Source organism: Notolabrus celidotus, chromosome 7 (genome assembly GCF_009762535.1).
Source record: "Notolabrus celidotus isolate fNotCel1 chromosome 7, fNotCel1.pri, whole genome shotgun sequence".
Lineage (NCBI taxonomy): Eukaryota > Metazoa > Chordata > Actinopteri > Labriformes > Labridae > Notolabrus > Notolabrus celidotus.
Genome location: NC_048278.1, coordinates 4,554,596 through 4,578,820, shown reverse-complemented (window position 1 = coordinate 4,578,820; position 24,225 = coordinate 4,554,596). Strand labels below are relative to the sequence as shown.

The 24,225-nt window shown below is 45.9% G+C and overlaps 1 protein-coding gene across 4 annotated transcripts in view; it reads right to left on the bottom strand.

Annotated features, from left to right (window-relative positions):
* LOC117815675 (microtubule-associated tumor suppressor 1 homolog) overlaps nucleotides 1-24,225 on the bottom strand; it is an 81,499-nt gene that overhangs the window by 36,990 nt on the left and 20,284 nt on the right. For 2 of the 4 annotated variants that reach the window (XM_034687531.1, XM_034687529.1), the window contains 7 exons: nucleotides 21,823-21,940; nucleotides 17,996-19,369; nucleotides 16,459-16,923; nucleotides 12,398-12,593; nucleotides 3,844-4,071; nucleotides 1,344-1,559; nucleotides 156-323 (listed from right to left, as the gene is read on the bottom strand). In XM_034687531.1, the coding sequence (XP_034543422.1) occupies nucleotides 156-323; nucleotides 1,344-1,559; nucleotides 3,844-4,071; nucleotides 12,398-12,593; nucleotides 16,459-16,923; nucleotides 17,996-19,078 (2,356 nt within the window). In that variant the 5' untranslated portion in view covers nucleotides 19,079-19,369; nucleotides 21,823-21,940. Of the gene's footprint in view, nucleotides 1-155; nucleotides 324-1,343; nucleotides 1,560-3,843; nucleotides 4,072-12,397; nucleotides 12,594-16,458; nucleotides 16,924-17,995; nucleotides 19,370-21,822; nucleotides 21,941-24,225 lie in introns of those variants that run through there. The other 2 variants (XM_034687530.1, XM_034687528.1) reach the window with 1 other exon arrangement.

Sequence of the window (24,225 nt, the reverse complement as noted above, 5' to 3'; positions counted from 1 at the left end):
GATTCACGGCGCTCCCTCACATCAAAGCTCAAACCACACTGAGACAACTCTGGACGTCTGCCATGACGCGGCTGCCAAACCTCCAGAGGTAACTGCGGTTTTGAGACGCCGACACACCTGCAGCACATCACACACACACACACAGGTTTATTTACCTGAGCTGTTCATTCGACTGAGCCTCCCTGAACCGCTTCTTTGCAAAGGATTCTGGGATGTGGGCTTGGCGAGCCCCTGACCGGGTGCAGGAGGCGTCTTTGCTGCCATTTGATTGGCGGCTGCTGTCTTGGCTGTGATGTGGTTGGTGACTGACGGGATTTTCAGACCTGCAGAGAGGACGTAGGAGAAGTCAGAGACCATTGCTGAAATATTCCACAAGGCGGTTTGTCACTTGTCACAACTGAATGTTGAAGATATACTGTCCTGTTCCTGTTCCAGAAACTACAACTGTACTGGTGAAGACAAAGTAGTATGGGAGGTAGAGCCTTCAGCTATCAGGCATCTCTCATATAGAATCATCTACCGGTCAGGGTCCGGGAGGCGGACACCCTCTCTACTTTTAAGAGTAGGCTTCAAACTTTCCTTTTTGATAAAGCTTATAGTGAGAGCTGGATCAGGCTTGGACCAGCTCTTAGGTATGCTGCAATAGGCTTAGACTGACACACTGGGATCCAGTCTTTCCCTCTCTCTCCTCTCTCTGCCTCTCTATTACTTTAACTCTTCCTGTCACATTAAAGTTACAAACCATAGACCTTTCTGGAGTCCCTGAGCTCCCTTGTCTCGTAGGTTCCTCTGGATCTCTGCTGCTGTGGACGTGCCAGACTCCAGCTGCTACAACTACTACTATCCGTCTCACCACTATCATCTCTCTCTCTCTTCATCTCCCTCTATCCCTCTCTCCAGCACGGTCTCAGCAGATGTGTGTCTAACATGAGTCTGGTCCTGCTGGAGGTTTCTGCCTGTTAAAGGAAGTTTGTCCTTGCCACTGTAACTTGCTAAATGCTGCAAAGTGATCAGACGGAGTCCTGTCTTTAAGATGGGACTAGATCTGATCCTGTCTTGATGTTGGGTCTTTGTTAATAATAGAAAATAGAGTACGGTCTAGACCTGCTGTGTTTTGAGTCTGAGGATAATGTTGGTTGGGATTTGGTGCTTTATAAATAAAGATTGATTGATTGATTGATTGATTGATTGATTGATTGATTGATTGATTGATTGAAGTGCTCCCTACATGCAGAGTCTTATTCATGCTGTTAGCCGTTAGAAGAACTACTCATTAAAACACACATTAATTGAATTCACTGAGATGCAGGGAGGAAACTGCTGCAGGCAAAATCATTACCCACCTGTAGTAGGGGTCCTGGCCTGCAGAGACAGAGCTCTGGTCCTCATTGCAGGAGCTTTAGGAGCCGCACTGACTCCACTGTTTGCACTGGGAGCTGAGTCACTTGGAGCACTGGTGCTGCTGGAGACCAGGGGCTTTGTGCCACTCTGGCTGCCCACAGGCAGAGCGCTCCTGCTGGGCCGCTCATCTGGCTTGGTCCCTGCTGGTGCTGGAGCTCCTGCAGAAAAGGAAGGAAAAGTAAACAAACAAGAGGTATTAAAAACACAAACATGTTTTTTATGCATGGAAGAGAGAAATTTTAGAGTCTTGTTTATCTAATAGTTTAAACACTAACCTATCCAAAGTGAGGCACAGAGTGAGAGGGAGGTTCAATGAGTGAAATAAAGTGTGTTTCTCTGAGTCCCCTCCTTATGAACAGAAACATGAAATATAACTTTGTTTACCTTAAAAGAGGGGTTATTTTATTATTGAAAATCACACTTATTATCATTATTATTATCCTTATTATTGTTATTGCTATCATTATTATTGTTATTATTGTTATTGTTATTGTTATTATTATTATTATTATTATTAATAAAGTTCCAAGATGTTAAAAACATACTAAGTCCTGCTCTCCCTTTCAAAATAAAAGCATAAACAAATCAATAAGTAAATGAAGTGAATCAATAAAATCAAAAATATAAAAAAAGTGAGGATAAATGCAATTTAAGAAAAAAAAATCATTTTAAATGTCAAATCTGAAAAAAAAAGAAAATCCCCAAAAAGAACTCATTACTTCTCTGCTTTAAAAAAATCTGTTTTTATTTCCAGTTTTTCTCCTCCTGCCTGTTATTCTCTAAATATTTCTTACGTCATCATTGTACAGTTACATTAGTCATCATTAAACCCCTTGTTTTATGCGGATCACATGACTGTATCTGACCAACAGACGTACAGTAAGGAGTGAAACACTGGAACAAACATCACTGAAATAAAACACACTAAAGACACAGTCCTCTCCTCACGTGGTGTCGGCGTGGCTCTCCTCCTGCGCAGGTCGCTCACGTGTTTCATGTGTTCCAGGCTGTTTCGAGAGATCACTCTCTGACCTCACTCAGACGTGTTCAGCTTCACTCCTCTAACCCAGGCTATGCCGTGTTTAAACCCGTATCACAGAAGTTAAAGAGCAGTTAAGGTTAGCTTAGCACGACTAACATCTCCTGGCCCCTCAGAACTCAACGCTGGGTCTCCATGGCAACAGTGTTCCTTAGTACCACGAGCGTTAGTAACAGGAAGTTAACGATCCATCTGATCTGATTAAAAACAGGACGTTTTATCAACTGATTCACATTTAAAAATAAAGAATAGACCGCTTCCTCGGTTTCGGCCCGTCAAGCAGGCAACTGTCGAAACGCGTTGTTATCTCAAAATAAAGTCTATTCTTTATTTTCAAAATGCGTTCCTGTAACTGAACGACACCTGATAACGTAAGTTGGCTTTCACTTTGTAAAATGTAACATAAATAAAAGCATACAGAGCGTTTTAAAACAGATACAGAGGAGTGCTCTGTAACTCATGGGCATCCGCGTCAGTCAGGGCCCTAAAACAGCTGGTTTAAAGCTGACACACAGATGTGCTCAGTCTGCAGGTATTCATCACAGATTAATTTATCTCTTATTACTCTAACAGTTTATCTCCACGTATGTTTCATGACGTGAAAGGATCTGACTCTCAGCTCATACCGCTGAAATCATCGTTTAAGAGTTTGGCTGAGTCTGTATCTGGAGACACTGAGACCTCTTTTCTCTCAGGGTTATAATTCTGCTGATGTCACGTTTCTCTCTCACCTGCCTGCAGCTCGTAAGCTCAGGTGAGGAGTCAAAGAGATGATAAATACAAGCTAAACATTAAAACATCTCTCTGATCATGATTCAAACCTGCCTCTCATCCATTCATCCGTCAGTACTCTGACTCCTGGACACGTGTGCTCATTGACTTCAACAGAGGAAGTGGGCGCCCACGCACGCACGCAAGCACACACACGCGCACGCACGCACGCAGACTTCCCAGGACAAGCCCAGGATCTGACTGTAAATATTCCTCAACCGCCTGTTTGGACAAGAACTTTGTGAACGTTTTACTGTGTGTGTGTGTTTGTGTGTTTTCGTGTGTGTGTGTGTGTGTGTTTTCATGTGTGTCTGTGTGTGTGTGTGTGTGTGTGTGTGTGTGTGTGTGTGTGTGTGTGTGTGTGTGTGTGTGTGTGTGTGTTCTTCAGAGTAACACACAGAACAACAGTGGAAAGAGAGGGAAATTAAGTCAGCAGTGAAAGGGAAACCACACCAAAGAAAACCTCCTCTGATGATACAGAGTGTGTGGTTCCATGTGTGTTTGTGTGTGTGTGTGTGTGTGTGTGTGTGTGTGTGTGTGTGTGTGTGTGTGTGTGTGTGTGTGTGTGTGTGTGTGTATGTCTGTGTGTGTGTGTGTGTGTGTGTGTGTGTGTGTGTGTGCCGCTGTCTCACCTCTGGTAGCTCCATTGTTCTCGTTGCTTCCCAGTGAGGAGGAGCTGAGGCTCGTGGGTAATCCTTTAACGGGAAGTTTTGACCCGGCGGCCGCAGCGGGGGCTGCAGGTCGACCACCTGACCCCGGCGCTGGCTGCTGATTGGCTGTTAGTTTGGAGTTGGAGGTTGCGGGACCCGGGGAAGCAGATGTGGACGCTCGCTCTGCTGCTGTTCGAGGTTTGGGGAGACCTGAGGGAGAGAGGGACAGAGAGTCAGAGTCAGCGCTCGATAATCTGAACTGAAGGACGACCGTCATCATTTCTGAGGACTGGATCACACGTTCTGTGTGTGTGTGTGTGTGTGTGTGTGTGTGTGTGTGTGTGTGTGTGTGTGTGTGTGTGTGTGTGTGTGTGTGTGTGTGTGTGTGTTTGTTCGGTGTTTCAAAATCCATGTTTTCCCCGCTGTGTGTCTAATCGTCTAATCTTTAAAGATAAAAGTGATGCATTCCTGTGACAGGCGCAGTGTTAGCTTGGTCACTACCTGCAGCAGGTGTGCTGTGTGAACCAGCTCTCCACACCTCCATGCCAAGACACAACTGGGGGACGTCTGTTTATTATTTAATGTTTGCCGTTGAGGCCGCAATCACCCTAAAAAGCTCCTCGTCTACAGCTTGATTTAATCCAGTTTGGTGAAAAATCAGACACATTTAGGAAGTTTTGATCAACTCCTAGTCATCAAAGATGCAGATGCATTTCAGAGTGCCGTGAACTGTCTATACAGTACCTCTGTCACTGCAGGTACATTCAAGGACCGTCACAAATGTGCTATACAACCCTTTAATGGCTTTTATCTGTGAATCAAGAGAATCAAAATACAGTCACAGTGCTCACATCAACAATGTTGTCTTTTGACTTTTTAACAGGGACAGTCTGAATTATTTAACTTAAGATATTACACAAGCAAAAGTGTTAACGGATTGAAATGTTGACTATTTTAACACTTGGTGTAACCCTGATACCAACGGCTGATCAACTACATGAATTATTTAAAGAGTGAAGATGTTTTTGCAACAATCAAAGACTAAAATGTTCTGAGTTTTTGTCAACTAAAACTAGACTAAAATTATAAAGGGCTGAAAAGACTAAAATGTGACTAAAACAGGCACTTTCGTCTAAACACTAAGACTAAGACTAAATCTAAAATAGCCGCCAAAATTAACACTGATCACACCAATTCAAAGAAGACGATCTTTACAGCAGAAATAAACGTGTTTACAGTCTGGTTCAAAAGACGAGTGTAGTCTGGATAGCTCATTTCTGGATCGACACACACTGTGCGGGGGTGAATTTTTTTCTAATGCAGTAATTTCTTAGATATTGAGATTACGAGTCTTCCAATGAGAGGCACAGCTGACTTGATTGAAAGGCGGGAACACTGTAGCTGTTGGCTAGGAGGCTCAAAGCCCGCCTCTTTACGTCACAATTGCTTGACAGAAGCAATATGGCTGCCGCCGACGATTGGCCTCAAAACAGCTCTTCAGAAACAGATGGTTGACGTCACTGATACTACATCCATATTTTATACAGTCTATGGTCCAAACTGAAAGCGTTCCTTAAGTTTTCAAAGCGTTCCTTAAGTTTTCAAAATTTGGGACTTTTCTTTTTCACACGTTTTTTGGGACTGAATGACTAAAAGGTGCAAAAGTTTGAGATATTTTTGGTGGATTGTTTCGAGCCAGCAGATAAAAACAGGCTGTGATTTAATATTTTAGGACAAATGCAACTAAAGAAGCAAACGTGTGTTCTGGTCAAGCGGCAACCTCCGGTCTAAAAATATGAGTCAACGCGGAAGTGTTAAAAGCTGCAGTTCAACGAGGATCCGCTTGAGGCTGGCTCCGGAAGTACCGGAAGTGACATACACATGAATGGGAAAAAGACGATCTTTGCAGCATTAATAAATATGTTTACAGCCTGGTACAAAAGATGAGTGTAGTCTGAATAGCTCATTTCTCGATGTCCTCTCACTGTAAGGGGGTGAATTTTTATCTAATTCGGCAATTTTGAAGATATTGAGATTACTAGTCTTCCAATGAGAGGCACAGCTGCCTGTGGGAACACTGCAACTGTTGGCTAGGAGGCTCAAAGCCCGCCTCTTTACGTCACACTAGCTCGACAGCAGCAATATGGCTGCTGCTGCCGACTGGCTTCAAAACAGCGTTCAGAAACAGATGGGTGACGTCACGGATACTACGTCAATATTTTTTACAGTCTATGGTTCTGGTCAAAAGTCAAGCAAAAATCCAGACCTCTAGATCTATCTGCAGTAAACTCATTACATTCATCACATAGGAGCCTCGTTCATGTGTTAGTGGTGAGTCTCAGTTTCACTGTAAACAGTTCCACAGAGGCTTCTCTCTGGCTTTCTTCAGCGGTATGAACCTGAAACAGAAACTGATGTTCTTGTGATGTTCTTGTAATTAACAGGTCTTCAGTTTGCTGAAATAACAACATCATGATGCAGATTAGTCAAAAGTCAAAAGTCAAGCTTTGTCAGGTCTGTCCTCAAGAGGAGAAGAAAACTACGCCTACAATGTTTGTTTGTTGAATGGAGGTCTATGAAAGAGGATTAGAGACACTGATGTTTTTTTAGCTCTGACCTTCTTCTTCTTCTTCTTCCATTTGTTCTAAGCATTCTAGAACACCTGCAGTATGGAGTATGGACTCCTCCAAGTTACTCCTGTTTAATACGACTCATAGAGCTGTTTTCCTTGTGCAGATGATCCAAGAAATTTAAAGGCCCTATTTTTTGTTTGAATTGAAAGATCAGTCTGTAACAAACAGCTCTATCTCTGCAGGGATCCTTCTTGTTGGTCTGTCTTTGACCTGAAAGTACAACCTCAGCCTGTCAGTGAGAAAAACAAGAGCTTTGATTGGAAGCACTTTCACTGGGCATGTCATTTCAAAAGAAGTCAAAACAAGAAAAACACGGCCCAGATTTAAACACAGGAATGATCCTTTTTTACTCGGGTGGTTCTGTTTGTTTACCTCAAACAATTTGTTCATTATTGGTCCCATATTTTCTCTTAGTGAACCTTGTTTATCCTCAGAAGTCATTAAAGTTTCATTCAAACTTTCTACAAACACGAGCAAAGAGAGGGAGGGAGGACAGAGAGCACAAAGAGCTGCGAAGAAAAGAGAGCCTGTTAGAGAAAGAGAGGGAAAGAAGTTTACATGTGTTCACCGCAATTACATTACCTCACATTAACACACACACACACACACACACACACACACACACACACACACACACACACACACACACACACACACACACACACACACACACACACACACACACACACACACACACTCACAGGCCTTGTTGGCAGAGGCAGCGCAGCAGTAAAACTTGTACTGTGACTGAAGCCTGCAGGAAACATCTGGCTCCATTTGGTTTCAGTTCTGATGAAAAGCCAGCAGCTGGAGTCGCTTACCTTCAATACGACATTAGGTAAGAGCTGAAGGCCTCGTGTCTGCTGCTGACACACACACACACACACACACACACACACACACACACACACACACACACACACACACACACACACACACACACACACACACACACACACACACACACACACACACACACACACACACACACACACACACACACACACACACACACACACACACACACACACACAGTTTCCTGACTACACAGCCCTTTAAATGACTGCATTCCTTCTGTAATCCCGGTCTCTAACCTAATTCTTCATGAACATCTGAGTCCAAACAAACAGCAGCAGAACAAATCTACGTCTTCTCTTTCACCACACTTTGTATCATTTCTTCTCTCAAAGCAAATGTTCTTGTTAGTGTTTCCTAACAGCTGAGTCAGAGATCTGAGTCTTTATGCACATGAAGGCACTGACAGGAAGGAGATCCTGCTCTGATCATGACCCCTACATACTGAGGTGACTTTGATGATCAGGTGAAGGAGCTGAATGTGACCTGAGATGATGTTCAGTTTAAGAGTAAGAACAGCTAATCTAGCTTATTATCAGTCAATCAATCAATCAATCAATCAATCAATCAATCAATCAATCAATCAATCAATCAATCAATCTTTATTTGTTTAGCGCCAAATCACAACAAATGTTATCTCAAGACTCAAACAGAGCAGGTCTAGACCACTCTATGTCAAATTATGAACAGACACCCAACACCAAGACAGGAGACTCAGTCTGACTCCACCTTAATCCACCATCAGCATTGCACCTCGCAGTATTTAGTTAGTTACAGCAGCGAGTACAAACTTCCTTTAAGAGGCAGAAACCTCGAGCAGAACCAGACTCATGTTAGACACACATATGTCTCGACCAAGTTGGGTCTGGAAAGAGGGATAGATGAGAATAAGAGAGAGAGGGAGCGGTGATAGTGATGAGACGAGTAGGAGTAGCTGTTGCCGCTGGAGTCCAGCACGTCCGTGTCAGCTGGAGTCTGGAACATCCACAGCAGTATTTACCTGGCTGTTTTAAATACTTGATTCTGATTGGTCAAAACTCCAAACAACAACTGTGATTAATTCTCAACAGCAAACATGACGGCAGGTACAACCTGATCACATGTCATATCAGATCACTCCACAGAAAGTAGTCTGTCTCATTCCCCCTCTGCCTGTTGACACTGTGGTAAAATCGTCAGTGTGGTTCGTGGGGAAATAATGACAGTAAGCTGTCACAGATGTGAGAGCAGCCTGAGGAGCTACTGGACCCCAACCATCTCTGAGAGGGGGTCCTACTCACGCTGTTGGGATCTGAACTTGCATATCTACCTTTTCAACATACATAATCCCTTATGAATACTGTAAACTACATTAATCAAGAGTTTAAGAACTAACTGTGGGATATTACAGCTTAACATGAAGAGAAATATCTGTTATTTAACAACCAAGTGACAGATGCATGCTTGGCAGTAAACAGATAGAGGATATTGATCCAGGTATTGGAAGTGTTCATGTCCTGAAGCCAGACTCTAAACTGACCCCTCAATAAAACCTGGACCGGACTCAGGGAGGTGAACTCAGGTTACCTAACAGACCTTTATGCCACAGCAGAGACAAACACTGAGCATGAGAATCAGACAGCTCGACCTGTCATGGAAAAGATCTGTAATCAAGTTAAGGTCACACACACGCACGCACGCAGACACACAAGCACACAAACACATACACACACACACACACACACACACACACACACACACACACAGACACACACACACACACACACACACACACACACACACACACACACACACACACACACACACACACAAGCATTCAAAGGAGTCCATTGATGGCTGGAGGTCAAGAGGCATCCGTTTGTTCCTGCAGATCAGCAGAGAGGACAGACCAGACTTTGTCCATCAGAATGTGACCTTTATCAGGAGAGAGATCTGGTTCTACACACACACACACACACACACACACACACACACACACACACACACACACACACACACACACACACACACACACACACACACACACACACACACACACACACACACACACACACATATAGGCACATACATACACACACACACAAACACACACACACACAAAAGCATGTTTCAACCACACAGAGACAATATGCTCAGAAGCCTTTTCCGCCATATGAACGACTGAACAGTTCGGTCACTGAGGATAACAATGGTCAAGTTGTGCACACATACACACACACACACACACACACACACACGCACAGTACACACACAGTACACACACAGTACACACACTCCTATACGTACAGTGGAGTGGAATTACATGCCACAGGACACCAGACAAGAGACACCATGTTTACGTTCAGTGTTTCGTCACCAGTATCTCACACACACACACACACACACACACACACACACACACACACACACACACACACACACACACACACACACACACACACACACACACACACACACACACACACACACACACACACACACACACACACGTCAGGATGTGACTGACATGTCGACACCTCAGTATTTTAACAATCAACACAAAGCTTTTTCAGAGGACAGACAGACATCCGAGAAACAGGAAACAAACACACCTGAAGAAAAGAGAGAGAGGACTGAAGGAGGTGAAGAGTCCACACAGTTAAGCTGAGGGTTAGGCGTGAAGGCCACTGACCAATACTGTGGGTTAGGGTTAGGGTAAGGGTTGGGTGAGGGGATAAGTTGTGAAGAAGCCTGGAGGATACTGTTTTCTGTCAAATGATCCAGTCTGGAACCATCCAAAGTGTTGTTAAATGATTATATTAACACAAGAAGACTGTCTGACCATTCTGAATCCTATGCTTCTACATAGTACTAGCCATATGTTAACTATAGCCATACCAAACTCAGTTTTTAAGTGGTGTGAAAATTATTAAATTCCGTATAAACCACTCCTTAACTATTTAAATGATAAGTGATGCTAAAGAAGCAGTTTATCTATCAACTCAGTCGTTGTTTACCTCCGCTTTCTGAAACCGGAAATCCAGTGACGCCTGACCAAGCATCCTGCAGAACAGACCCAACAGAGCTACAGAGACTACAGACTACCTTCAGACGCAGTATGCAGTATGCAGTATGCAGTATGCAGTATGCAGTATGCAGTATGCAGTACCTACTGCCTACTACATTTGTAGATAGTCCTTAAAAAAGCGTCTGTTTTCTGAGAGTTTTCTCTCCTTTAGAGAAGTCTGTTAAAGCTGGGGTTGGTAGTCAGATTTAGATACACTTTTTGTTATACTGGTTAAAATGATCTTTATGTCCCGATAGTAATCAATACATAATGTGTTCTTAAAAAAGAGTGAAAAAAGCCTCTATCTACAGCCGGAGTAAACCTGGGAAAACACCAACCAATCCCTGCCATCAGGAGCCAAATGATGAAACCAATCAAATCCTGTCCTGCCGTTCTGCCCGCCTCCTGCAAAAGCGTACATTTCATGTTTGTTTGTGTTTTTAACTTTCACTATGAGAATGTTTTGGTGAGGAACGGTTTTGAATCAGTCTCGAGCATATGGTCACGAATCAGCGGCACTCGTGCATGTGAGCGGGGGCGTCGTTTTGGAGGAGCTCCGAGGGGAGGGGGGGTCAGACGGAGTCCTGAGGAAATGGTACATTCGAATTCATGCTAGTTCTCCGTGACTACCAACCCTAGCTTTAATCAGAATTCACATTTCTGTTTAAGCTAACTGGAGCTCAGTCACTTCAGAACACCCCTGTTACTCTGTACAACTCTGAGTTATCCTCAGAGCAGAGTTTAAAGGTATGATGCTATGTCTGTCTGCACTAGAACTACTACGCCTTCATTGTTATTTTTGTGACTGTGCTGTAGAGTTTCTTGAATACCTCACATCCCTTTATTCTATCCATCATATGAAGGTTTATCAGTCCTATAAGTTAGCTCTACACATCACTCTACCAACGCTCTCTCTGCAGACTGCAGGAGACACCTCCGAGGTTTACCTCTGCGTGACAGAGAGTAACAACATCCTGGCTAAACCACAGAGAGGTAAGCTGAAGGACTGATATTTTAGTGTTCAGTTGCAGGTGAATGACAGCTTTACCTGTCACAGTGTTTATAACTTTATAACTCAGACTGTGTGAAACAGAAACCTGCAGCAGCTCTGACTGAGTCCTGTGGTTCAGGGGGAAACTGTTACTCAAGTCCTTAAACGTCCTCTGAACACAGACAAGAAGGTACAGGGGTAACATTACTCTGTAAACACACTAATGACCAGACAAACACACACACTCAAACACACAGACACACAGACACACACACACACACACACACACACACACACACACACACACACACACACACACACACACACACACACACACACACACACACACACACACACACACACACAGAGGAACACACACAAACAAACACATACACAGTCTGAGCGTCCAGCAGAAGTTTAAATGCCGTGTGGATGTAGACAGAGGCGAAAGACAAACTCTGCTCTTATGCAACACTGCAGCTAGGAGAAGCTCACACACACACACACACACACACACACACACTGATATTCTGAAAGTCACACTCTGTTTTGCTCGAGCACACACTGTTATGTGATTACCACACTTTGTCACACAGGGAGCAAGTTGCTGACGGACAGGCATGTACTGTTACTCTGTGTGTGTGTGTGTGTGTGTGTGTGTGTGTATGTGTGTGTGTGTGTGTGTGTATGCATGTAAGTGGTGTCGAGGTATGTGGAAGGCATTTTAACTGGCAGCTCTGCAGTGTCAGCCTGCTCATTTCCTGAGTCGGCTGCAGGGACAGAACAGTTTTTCTCACACACACACACACACACACACACACACACACACACACACACACACACACACACACACACACACACACACACACACACACACACACACACACACACACACACACACACACACACACACACACACACAGAAGTTGAGAAGCAGACCCACACTCCATGCTGCCTGCGTGCTGCTGTGTGTTTACGTCCAGGGTTCATGAAGTAAACGTGTCCACTCACCAGGGCTCTGACTCTGACTCTGACTCGGCCTCCGTCTGGGTGGAGATCCTCCTCCCTCTCTTGCTGTGGAACCCTCATTCTGGGTCTGCCTGGTTCCTGGAGGTCCAATGCCTGTACCCGGAGGAGCTGATGCTGGTCCCGTTGTCCCCTTGCTGCCCAGCTGCCTGGCGTTGGGTCCCAGCTTGGAGGAGACTTTCTGCAGGAAGAGCCGACGTTTAGTGACAGCGTCCCAGCCCAGGGGCCCCAGCTCGGAGCTGCGCACCGAGACCATGGTGTTAGCCATTCCCCACTCAGAGTCAGAAATGTGGAATGGGGGAAGCGAGGGAGGCGGTGAAGGAGCAGAGGGGAGGAGTGAGGGAGAGAGAGTGTTGAGACAGAGGGGGAGGAGGAAAAAAGAGAGAGAAGGAAAAAGAGGGAGGAGGGAAATCTGGGAGTGTGCTGCAGCCTCAAGAGGGGTGAGAAAAAGTTGCTATTGTGTTGTACATTCTCCCCGAGGACCCGGCTCTGACCAGGCCAATTCTCTCTCCCTCTCTCTCTCTCTCTCTCTCTCTCTCTCTCTCTCTTTCTCTCTCTCTCACCCCCAACCCCACATGTTCCTCCCCCTCCATAAACACCAGCACACATGGAGAGAGTTTGTGGATGAGGGTCTGGCGTCTGTCTCAGACTGCTCAGAGGAAAACTTATAGAAACTGTTTAAAGTGTCACCGCTCTGCAGACGGGACACAGCACACTCGCTCGTTCTGAGGAGGACAGAACGTACAGATTCAACTTGTTCAATGAAGAAAGGGTTTAAAGTCCGGGCTCTGAGAAGTCTCGCTGAAGCTGACATCGTACGGAAGAGGATTAGGGCTACTTAAAAAAGAAAAAGGAAGGTCCAAACATCAGAATTATGATTCTGAGAAAAAAGTCAGAATTCTGAGATTAAAGAATTCTGACTTTTTTCTCATAATAATTAAAAAATAAAATTGGACCTTCATTTTTTTTATAATTTTTTCAGTGGCCCTAATCCTATTTCGTATATGTGGGAGATGATTTCTAACTAAAACTTAAAAGAAAAAAAACATCAACTGTGTGACTGATGAATGTTAACTCTGTTCATTGTTCATGAGCAGTTAATGAATCACTGCTTCACTTTCCCTACATGCGTCAGACGTCAGATTTACGTCTCCTCTCCTGTTTGGTGGGCGATAAAAGCAACAGATCTACAACAACCTGCATCAGGATCAGGATCACAGCAGAAACATGATGTAATTAAAACAGGCGCTGAAATCACTGCATTAAAATTAAACGTGCTGCAGAAACTGAACCCAAACCCAAGGGCAGAGAGACTTAAAGCTCCAGTGAGGAGTTTTAACTGTATTCATACTGATCCTGAGTGTTTATGTGTAGGTCATTTGCCGTCGGACTCTGATTCTGCAGGACTGAAACATTGTCGCCCTAACAAACTGATGCACCGAACCCCCCGTGGTTTTCTCCAGTAGGTCTGTTTGTGGTGCACATGTACAGGTAGCTGTAGCTCACCTGTCACACACACACAGCTCACCTGTGCTGACACAAACCCCCTGAGGCTGCCTGTCAGAGAGAACGTCAGGGCGGGTTTGAAACCTGTCACCGACTCCCTGATCTTTAAAAACACATACCAGAGACACACACACTGTACACGCACCGCTCCCCCTCTCACACACACTTTAAACAGCTGTGACTGCATCTGCTGGGTGTCAACAACAACAACAAACAACAACATGAACACAGCTCGGCCTGAGACGAGTCACAGCTCAGCCTCTCCACCTGTAGTCTCTGAAATTGGAAAGAGGAGGTGAACCTTTCCGTGCGCACGCCGGGACGCCGTTTATCTGATCATCTGTTTAAAATACAAAGATCTGAAACAGCTCTGAATCTCCTGCTGTCCATGCATGCAGACTTTTTTAAGGTCGCTCTTAATCCAATAATTACCTCCTCCCTCAGGTTATATCATAACCGACGTGTTCTCATGAAGGACAACACCTTGAGTTTCACAATAGCCGTGTTGTGTAACCTGAATCTGATGCCAGAGCTGTTACTGGAGACGCGTTGGCATACGAGTGAAATATGACATCATGTTGTTATTTCAGCTGTAATTAAAAACACGTCTGAGGCAGAACAGTTCACTCTTCAGACCAAGCATGAGAGGTGGACACAGACCTGGAACTGCAGTATCTCAACTGGCCACCAGGGAGCAACTGAGAAAGTTCGAGTTTTATGGTCTTGATGTCCAGTTTGAACGTCTCTCCAGATGTTCATTTTATAGACAAAGGTCTCATGAATATGGCTGCATCTGAGATATGATGATAAAACTGTCATACTGAAATAACTGCAACACTCCGCCTGAATGCTTGTCGACAGTGTGATCTCTATCGGAGTCATATCAGCAGTTTCCCGTCACGCTACGTTCACTGCTTGTTTATGCACAGGACACTACAGCGACTCCGACCATGTGATGTCGGAGCTGATAGACAGTGAGCAGCAGCTGATCATGCTGCAATTATGCAAAGAAGAAAACAGAGGGAGGTCGGAGAAGATGTATGGTTGATGTACGGAGATACACTAAAGGAAATGTCATGAATGCAGGAAACTTCTGCATCGAATCGACGGCGTAGCCTACGCCGGAGGTCCGTGTAGCTCCCGTAGCTACGCCGGAGGACCGTGTAGCTCCCGTAGCTACGCAGAGGCCTACACACATAGCTGACGTGCACCTCCTCCAAAATGTAACTACGCATAGAATCGACGCAGACCACAATCCCTGTGATTGGTCCGCTCGGCAGCATTGCATTTCCTGCATTTACAGCACTTCCAGGATCCCCGCTCATCGGCCGCACATCAGCCAAGCCGTGTATTTCATCTCCTCCTCTCTATTCTTCATGTAATCATGTCTGTATGATAAACAGCAACATGTATCAGCTGTAGATTAACATAACACGCTCTGAATCTCTGTGGAAAAGTAAACAGAGATCGTAGTGAGGTTGGAAACAGACGAATGACTATCAGAGAGACCACACTGCCCTCAAGCGTTTCGGAGGAGAATTGCTGCGTGACACGGACACATCGACGCACAAGTATGTGGTGCTCATGTCCGTGTCAGCCCCTGCTGCGTAGGGGCGATGCAGTATAAATCAGCCTTAAGATGCTATCAGGGGGACCAATCACAGAGCTTGCAGTCTGTGTTATCTCACTGCATTGTAACATTTCAGAGGAGCTGAACTTCAGGTTGTGTTTGAAGGCTTCTGCATAGGTAGATGAAGTGGAATGCAGAGTGGGAGTGGGAGCAGTTCTGTATGCATGCAAATGCAAATCCCTCTTGTTGTGACGACACCTCAGGAGCTGTTATCTCAGCAGGAGGGCGACAGAAACAATGCAGAGGCTTCATCACTTCTACATGTTGAGGGCTGGAGGATGTCTGGGTTTGCTTGAAATGTTTCAGGATCACTTTATATCCAGCTTCAGGTAAACTTTGTGTTCTCTCCTCTGCACTAAACATGATGTCAGCTGATGACAGCAGCGTCAGGTGGGTTTCTCTGTTTGACTCAAACCCTGCACACCATGGATTATCGTCTCCATTACAGCAGGTACGTGTTAAAGCTGTGTTTGAAACGATGACTCGTCTTCAGTCCTACTCTCAGTCAGAGGAGGAAATACTGGAAATCTCTGCAGTGTTTTTAAAATCACTGCTCAGACAGCCCCATGTGGACACTTAGGGAACTGCAGCTTTTAGCACTCCTCCGTTGGCTTGAGAGGTTCACTCTAATGGATGCATTAACATCCATCTCAGGGTAAAGGACACGTGTGAGTACGTGGTTCCTGACAAATATTCTGTTAGAAATTTACATTTCTATTGTCATGAGTAGAGGAAGAACAAACAGGCCTTTAGAAATAACTGATCCCTGACTCAAAGCTCCTCCTTCCCAATTCACACATGCTGCTCCAAACACAGAGATGGTAGCCCCCAAACACATTAACACAAGGTTTTAAACAGCAGTCTCGTATAGTCTGAGGTCTCAGCCCCGGTAAGAGGCTCACATACTCACTCTGACAGTATTCCTTGGTCTCTCCACTGCAGACTTCCCAGCCCTGTCCCTCTGGTCCTCCACAGACTCCTTCCTGGCCCTGTCCCTCTGGTCCTCCACAGACTCCTTCAAAGCATCTTCACTGTGAGCTTTAGTCTCCACACCTTCACTTGTCCCGTGATTGTCCGGCACTTCCTGGGCAGCCTTCCTGGGAGATCCCATGGGTCCTTCCTCCGCCCCGTCAGAGCCCAGAGAGCCGGTGGAGGCGGAGAGTTTCCTGCTGACAGAGACGCTCTTCTTCTCTGGCGGAGCGGCGTCACTGGATGCTGTTCGGAGGTTGCTGCTTTTCCCTCTGATTGGTTTGAACGTCACGCCTGCCCTGACGGGACCCGCAGCTGGCCGCAGCTTTTTGTCCCCGTCCTCTCTCTGTAGCTCCTCTTTCCTGAGAGCTGCTCTCCTCACGTTAGCGGGAGAAGATTTTATTTGCTGACGGAGGAGAAATGATAAAAGTAAGATGAGAAGAACATGGGGTCATATTTCTTTAGAGAAAAAGGAACTACACAAGGAAACTAAAGAGAATAAATCAAAGTAATCTCTGATTAAAACTTGGATCAAACGAAGGGACAGAAATTAAATGTGTGAAACAAGCGAGAGTGTCGTTCTTATATTTCACTGATAGTTCACCAAACTGAAGGACCATCAGGCTCCAGGATCAAAGCTCAGGTTTCACCTTCTTTGCTCCGAGTCTGCATCCCAGCTCGTCATCGTTTCATGCTTCTCAAGGTCGAATGTCGGGGAATAAGTGAACATGCAGTCTGAATATGAAGTGATGAGATTAATCTGCATCCAGAATAATTAAAGTGTTAACATCGACAGCTCTAACTCCCTCATTCAATTACTGCATGTCTTCGAAAACACTCATTTCAGCTACTGTCTCTTTAAGACGTCCCCAAGCATTCTAGAACCCAGAATTCTGTAAGCCTCCTCCACTGTTGACATTCTACAAAGTTGTGTTTCTCCCTTTAGAGTAGGCTTAGACTGACGGGGGAACTGGTACACTAGGATCCAGTCTGTCCCTCTCTCTCTCCTCTCTCTGCCTGTCTCTTACTTTAACTCTTTCTGTCCCATTAAATTTACTAACCACAGACCTTTCTTGTCCCTGAGCTCCCTTTTCTCGTAGGTTCTGCTGTGGACGTGCCAGACTCCAGCTGCTACAACTACTACTATCCGTCTCACCACTATCATCTCTCTCTCTCTTCATCTCCCTCTATCCCTCTCTCCAACACGGTCTCAGCAGATGTGTGTCTAACATGAGTCTGGTCCTGCTGGAGGTTTCTGCCTGTTAAAGGAAGTTTGTCCTTGCCACTGTAACTTGCTAAATGCTGCAAAGTGCTCTGCTCATGGTGGAATAAGATGAGATCAGACTTCTGTCTGTAAGATGGGACTGGATCTGATCCTGTCTTGATGTTGGGTCTTTGTTAATAATAGAACATAGAGTACGGTCTAGACCAGCTCTGTTTGGAAAGGGTTTAAGGATCTGTGTTTCAGAGAGATTTACCTTGCTGGGTGTTTTAGGAGGAGAAGTATTCAGGCGTGACCCCACTTTAGCCTTCACATTTCTGAGGTCCAGTTTGGAGACTCTCTTGACCTCCTGACTGGATCCTCTGAGGGCCGTGGGTGTTTTGGTAGCGTTTGAAGTCGTACTGGTCGGTCTGGTCTTTGCTGCTCTGGCTTGTGGACTGACGGTGTGTTGGGTTTTTCTGTTACGTCTTTCGGTCTCCTCAGGTGGAGGAGGTGAGACTTCATTAACACCTGGGGCTGGACTGTCAGAGGGAGGTGATACCAGAAGGGTTTCATTCAGGTCCTCAGAGGAAGGAGGCTCTGCAGCGAGAGGAGAGGCCCCCGCTGGCTCCTCTGACCCCGGCTCGGCCACGCTCCCCTCAGTTTGCAGCTCTGCGGTGAGGCTGCTGAGGGTCGTGCTGCTCCTCCGCATGCCCACGTCAGAGCTCACAGACAGAAACACACCCTCCTCTTCATCATCATCATCCTCATTATCGTCATCATCATCATCTGCAGGCATCTCTGTTGCGTCTGAGTCAGGTGTGGAGGAGCTGTGTCTCCTCTCGCTGCTATCGCTCATGGTCAGGGTCAAGGCCAGCGTCAGGTTGTCGTTCCAGGTGTCATGGTGGGACTCGCCTCCGTGAGCGTCCAGGTACACAGACACAGAGTTGTCGTTTGATTCTGTTACCTCTGCGGCTGTCTGCATCCTTCCTCCAGAGACTTCATCATTATCCACTTTACCTCCCTCCTCCTCCTCCTCCTCTTCTTCCTTTGGCACCCACTTTGAAATGACCACGTCCCCCATCTCCTCCGTTTTGGTCGTCACCGTTGTCACCAGAGTGACCTCGAACATGTCGTAGTCCAGTGGGCTGTCGGTCCGGCCCCCGCTGAGGCTGCTCAGACTCCGCAGGGACTCCGGAGACGACTCACCGAGACAGGAGGAGGAAGAGGATGAGGAGGAGGAAGAGGAAATTGGGAAAGCGTTTCCATTGTGGTCTCCTGCGCTGTGCAGAGGTAGCCTCATGCTGGATCCAGACTTCCCCCTGAGAGGGAATCCTTCAGCGGGCTGAGAGACACTCATCTCTGAACCAGGCTGTAACTTCTTCTGCTGAGTGACGTCAGAGTTCACTCCTCCATCAGAGCTCTGTTCTTTCTATTCTCTTTAACATCTGATGAAACCTCTGATTTATTCTCCGTGTAGATGATATCTTCCAGTTAAAGTTCAGCAGTGTTTATTGTTTGCAAAAAATCGTTGCAGAGCTTCAGAAAAGGCTGCAAGTCATCATGTCCATGTCCATGCTTCACGGCAACTCAGAAGTTTTCCATTGAAGGGTTAATGTGGAGAAAGTGTCCCACAGGTTCTTTAAAACATCTGGAAGACAAAAAGAAAGAAGAATACATTTTAAAACTGATAATTGTTTTCTTATGATCATTTATTAGAGAGCTTTGTTTGACAGAGAAAGGTGAAAAAGATAACAGACAGGTAGAAAGACGAGCACACGCAGCACATGACCCCGGTGAGAGGTCAAACGCTCCTCTCTGAATAACTTCTGGATCCAAACAAAGGTTTAAATCTCTGTTTATCCTCTTCATCACTTCTTTACATCAAACACGCAGAGTTCTTCAAAAATAATGAACTTAAGTATTTAAAGACATCTCTTTCCTCACCTGCTGAAGGGACAGCAGAGATCTATCTTACCTCTTTGCCCCTAAATTGGTCCCAGTGCTAGTCCTGGGCTGGTGCTAGTGCTAGTTCAGAGTTGGTTCAACTTGAGAACCTCCCAAGAACCAGCTTGCTTTACCGCAGGCAACGGCCAAAAGAGAGACACTTCTCGATACCCAGCCTTCATCCCTTACTGCAAACGGTTCTTTCTTCTAGCCCAGCAAGGAGTTGAAGCTACTCTACTACTAGTTGAACCTTTAGTGTCTGGTTTAGGGCCAGTTCTTAGGTGGTCGAAATACAAAGAACTTGTTCCAGATAAGGCCCTGGCTCTGAGCCAGCCCTGGAACTGACTTGGTTGAAAAGGGGTATGTGAGTCTCTATCACTGCTATAGCTGTGGCATGCTGCCCCCTGCAGGCTAAAACCAGGAAGTGATCCTGGAGCAGTACTGACTGCAGCCACAGGGATGATGAAGTCTTGGAGGTTTTAATTTCATACATGTATTTAGATAATGGACAGCACTGTCTCAGGAAGTTAGAGGACCAGACAAGGTCGTGGTCTTGGAGTGGATCAGTGTGTCATCTCTCCTTACAGGTGAAAACTGAACATTCAGCAGAACATCAAAACTGACGATTGGATGGGACAGTTCATCCAGGTAAAACACATTCTACTTCGACAAGTCAGGAAACCCTGATTGTAGTCTCAACAGTACTCTCAATCCGGTCCATGAAAAGACTTCAAAGCTTTATCTGTCACATAAAATCCTCCCTGCAGGGCGTAACGGTCTGTGTGAGGTGAAGAGGTCCTGAGATGCCCTGAAGAGAGCAGCTTCAACGTGTGCAGAAGCTGTGCAGCTCCGACCACAGCGGCAGAGCGCCCCCTGGAGGTATGTTCAAAGCATGGAGAAATACTCACTGTCTCTTTAAGACCCAGTCTGAGTCTGACACCTGCTCACACTCAAACACACTTCAGGCACTAACTTTAGAAATCCTGAATCTCAACAGAAGAGTGTTCACAAGAAAACAGCCTGATGAGGTTATTTCCCATCATGCCCTTGGACATTAACAGGAGGATCATAAAGCTTTGGACCTCAGCGGTCCTGGTGTGTTTGTTTGTTTGTATTTTTTCCACAGCTTCTCTGGAGCTTAATGATCCACCGAGTCCTGACAGTCCAGGTGAACCTGCTGCTCGGATTCATTCCAGTCTCAAACACCTGGTATCAGGTAGAGCAGCAGGAAGGTGAAACACCCGTCATTAAAGACTGAGATGACTCCTGCTGCACGTGTGTGAGAGTATGTGGGTCAGGGACAAAGAGGAAGGAGGGGAGCTGCTAAATAAAGGCAATCAGATCCAGGACGGCGCTCTGTCTCCATTAGCTGCTAATAACACCGGGGCCCACGGGCAGGTAGACGGAGGGAAGGACACAGATCATACGTGCTCTTCTTTTCTGTAACACCTGAATCCTGCATCGTGTTTCATCAGAGGCGGATCACTTGGTCACTCCTGTCTAAAATAAAAAGCAGCTTGACTGAAACACAGAGTTAACGGGGGGCTACGTGCACGATGTAAACACAGGCTAAGATAAGGAGGAGTGAAAGGAGCTCTAAGAGTTCAGAGGTCTCTGCACCAATGCCACCTGTGTCTGACCTGCTGGACTCCTGTGGTGTGATCTGCTCGGTGACACCTCATCAGTCTGCAATTCAGCGTGACAGAAAACATCACTGATGAAGGAGGCACCTGGAAACCTAGCAGGTGTGTGTGTGTGTGTGTGTGTGTGTGTGTGTGTGTGTGTGTGTGTGTGTGTGTGTGTGTGTGTGTGTGTGTGTGTGTGTGTGTGTGTGTGTGTGTGTGTGTGTGTGTGTGTCGCCCTAAAGAATCAAATATTAACACTGCCTGACCTGCAGACTGTGTGTCAGCTTGAGTCTGAGTCCCAGCCAGCATCAAACATTCAGCAGGTCCACTCTCTGTCTCTGCACACACAGTCTGCTGGTCTTCACACACACACAATCTGCTGGTCTTTACGCACACACACAGTCTGCTGCCGGTCTTGAAGAGGCCCTAAGAGGGACGCTCTTTGATCCTGCAGCAGCTCTTTTTTAAAGTTGTAACACAGGTTGTGATATTCTGAGGCTCGTATCTTCATGTAACAAACTAAACGTAGAACCTGAGCAGCAGGGATGATCTCACCGATGAAGACATCTCCTGGTCTGAGTGCAATATCGTCACCTGGAGTCCTTTGGGGTCAAATATGTGAAGAATGTGAAATAACTCTGCAGCACCGCCTGCAGGGGATTCAGAGCAAAGACAACAACACCCTCAGAGATGATTCTGCACCATCAGGCCGATCAAATATTATCTCATATATCAGTGTGGAGAGTTTTACAGATGGACCACTAGCGGACGAAACAGTTTATCGTCAGGTTTTTAGACAATGATTAAAGCTCAAACAGAAACTACAGGATCTGTTAAAGACCTGCTGCAGGTCAACACGTCTCTGAATACACAAAGTGTTGTTTTCTGCATGATCAGAAAACAAAGATCAGATATCTGTGCTGGTTTGAAAAGAAACCCTGAAGTCTCTGAGACCGGGATCAGACAGATCACTGTAGAGGAGCAGAGTGAGGAGGAGCTGCTCCGTGGTTCGCCTCTTCAGACGTTAGTTATGAATTCCTCTCAGGTGAGTCGGTCCGTCCCGTCTCAGAGGAATATTCAGACAGGAAGCGAAGCAGCGGCTGCCCTCAGGGGCATTTCAGACCGTCTACAGGACTTACAGACTCCCAGCCCCATGAGGAGTCATGAGGGGACGATCAGCTCCTCTTTAAAGAGATCTGTCCTCCTCTGCATGGGAACAAAGCACACTGTGCTCCGAGGTCCAGTCCTCCTTAAACCGTCCTCGACAGTCTGTGAGCAAAAAGTCCTGATGGTCACTCCATCACCACCGTCTACATTTTAAACTTTGATCACTCACAACATGAACACATAAACACGTTCTTTAACCTTCAATCTAAACGAAACTGACTCATCTCCATTTGTTACTCAGTCCATGGACCGGACCTGCTAAAGGTCCAGTTCTCTCTTTGAAGCTCACCCACACGTCCGACTGTCAAAGGTTGTGAGTCTGATTCCTGATGATGCTAAGTTAACGTTCTCACGTGTTGAGGCTTTGTGCCGTCTGAACTCCTCTAACTAAAAGGCCTGATGATCTGGACTGGACCACCCTGATCCTGAACCTCCAGAGTCTTTAGTCTCTTTGTGTTCTCGTGTTAAAGCTTCAGCTGCTCTCAGATGTGTTTAAAGAGCAGAGAGAGCTGAACCGACTCTGTGGCTCAAACTCGTGAGCTGCCTCTCACCGACCCAGCGTCTCATCGGTTCCTGTTACCGTCAGCTCCCCTGTCGGCCCATGGGGCGGAGGGTCACACGGCTAATCCAGCGGTTTAATGACTGTTGTTGAGCGGTGGGAGCACGCTGTGCATTAAGACACGCCTGTCGAACAGGTTCTGATCAGAGGAGAGGAAGAGGAGAACCACGAGGAGGAAGAGAGTGACACGGGTGAACACGAGACTAAAGAGGTCCTGGTCTGCAGTTACAAGAAGAGGACTCATACCCAGGGAGGGAAGGAGCTTTAAATGCTTCATTGTTAGAGAGAGAGAGAGAGAGAGAGAGAGAGAGAGAGAGAGAGAGAGAGAGAGAGAGAGAGAGAGAGAGAGAGAGAGAGAGAGAGAGAGAGAGAGAGAGAGAGAGAGAGAGAGAGAGAGAGCACACAAAATGTGTTAGTTTGTGAATATTAAAGCTTTTAAAAAGCTCCATCACTGTGTGTGTGTTTCAATAAACCACAAATGACCCTCAGACTAACGGTCTAATTCCACCAGATCCGTCTCTGATCCGTCACGACAACGGATCTGATAGGTATTTATTCTTGTCAATGTGTTAACTTCCACTGGGTCTGCTCCATTGCAGGTCGGAGCCCTCCGGATCAGATACTCAAGACTTCTATTTTTGCTGGATGCCGGAGCACGACGCATCAATCTCAACAGAGCAGATGGAGCGGGACAGGAAGTCAGACACCAAAACAAAATGAAGACATCCGGTTAATTTTCAGAATAAAACACTCTGTGTTATCACCAGATCGTATTTCACTGAACTACAACAACAAACTGTCATGATGAGCGGAGCCAGGCCTGGAGTCAACAGGTCAGAGGTTTTCAGAGGACCAGAAAGACAACATGGATGAGGAGAGGAGGAGGAGAATCGGAATCATTCGCTGTCAGGACATCTCACCTCAACTTGAGTTACACAGTGTAAGAACAGATGATAAGATCGAGGAAGGAAGGAGGGCCGGTCCTCTCTTTCAGAAGGAAATGACCTCAAAGCTGTTCTCAGATCTGTTTGGAGCTCAAGTTCAGAAACAACTCAAAGTTTTATAATTACGATCATTCAAACTTCTAAAATCTGGTCTCTGTCAGTTTGTTATGATGAATCCAGAAGAGTCTGAAACCATCCTGATGGTCTGAGATGAAGGATCTGCTGTGCTGTTATTGTACTGATTAACACTTTTAAATCTAACCCC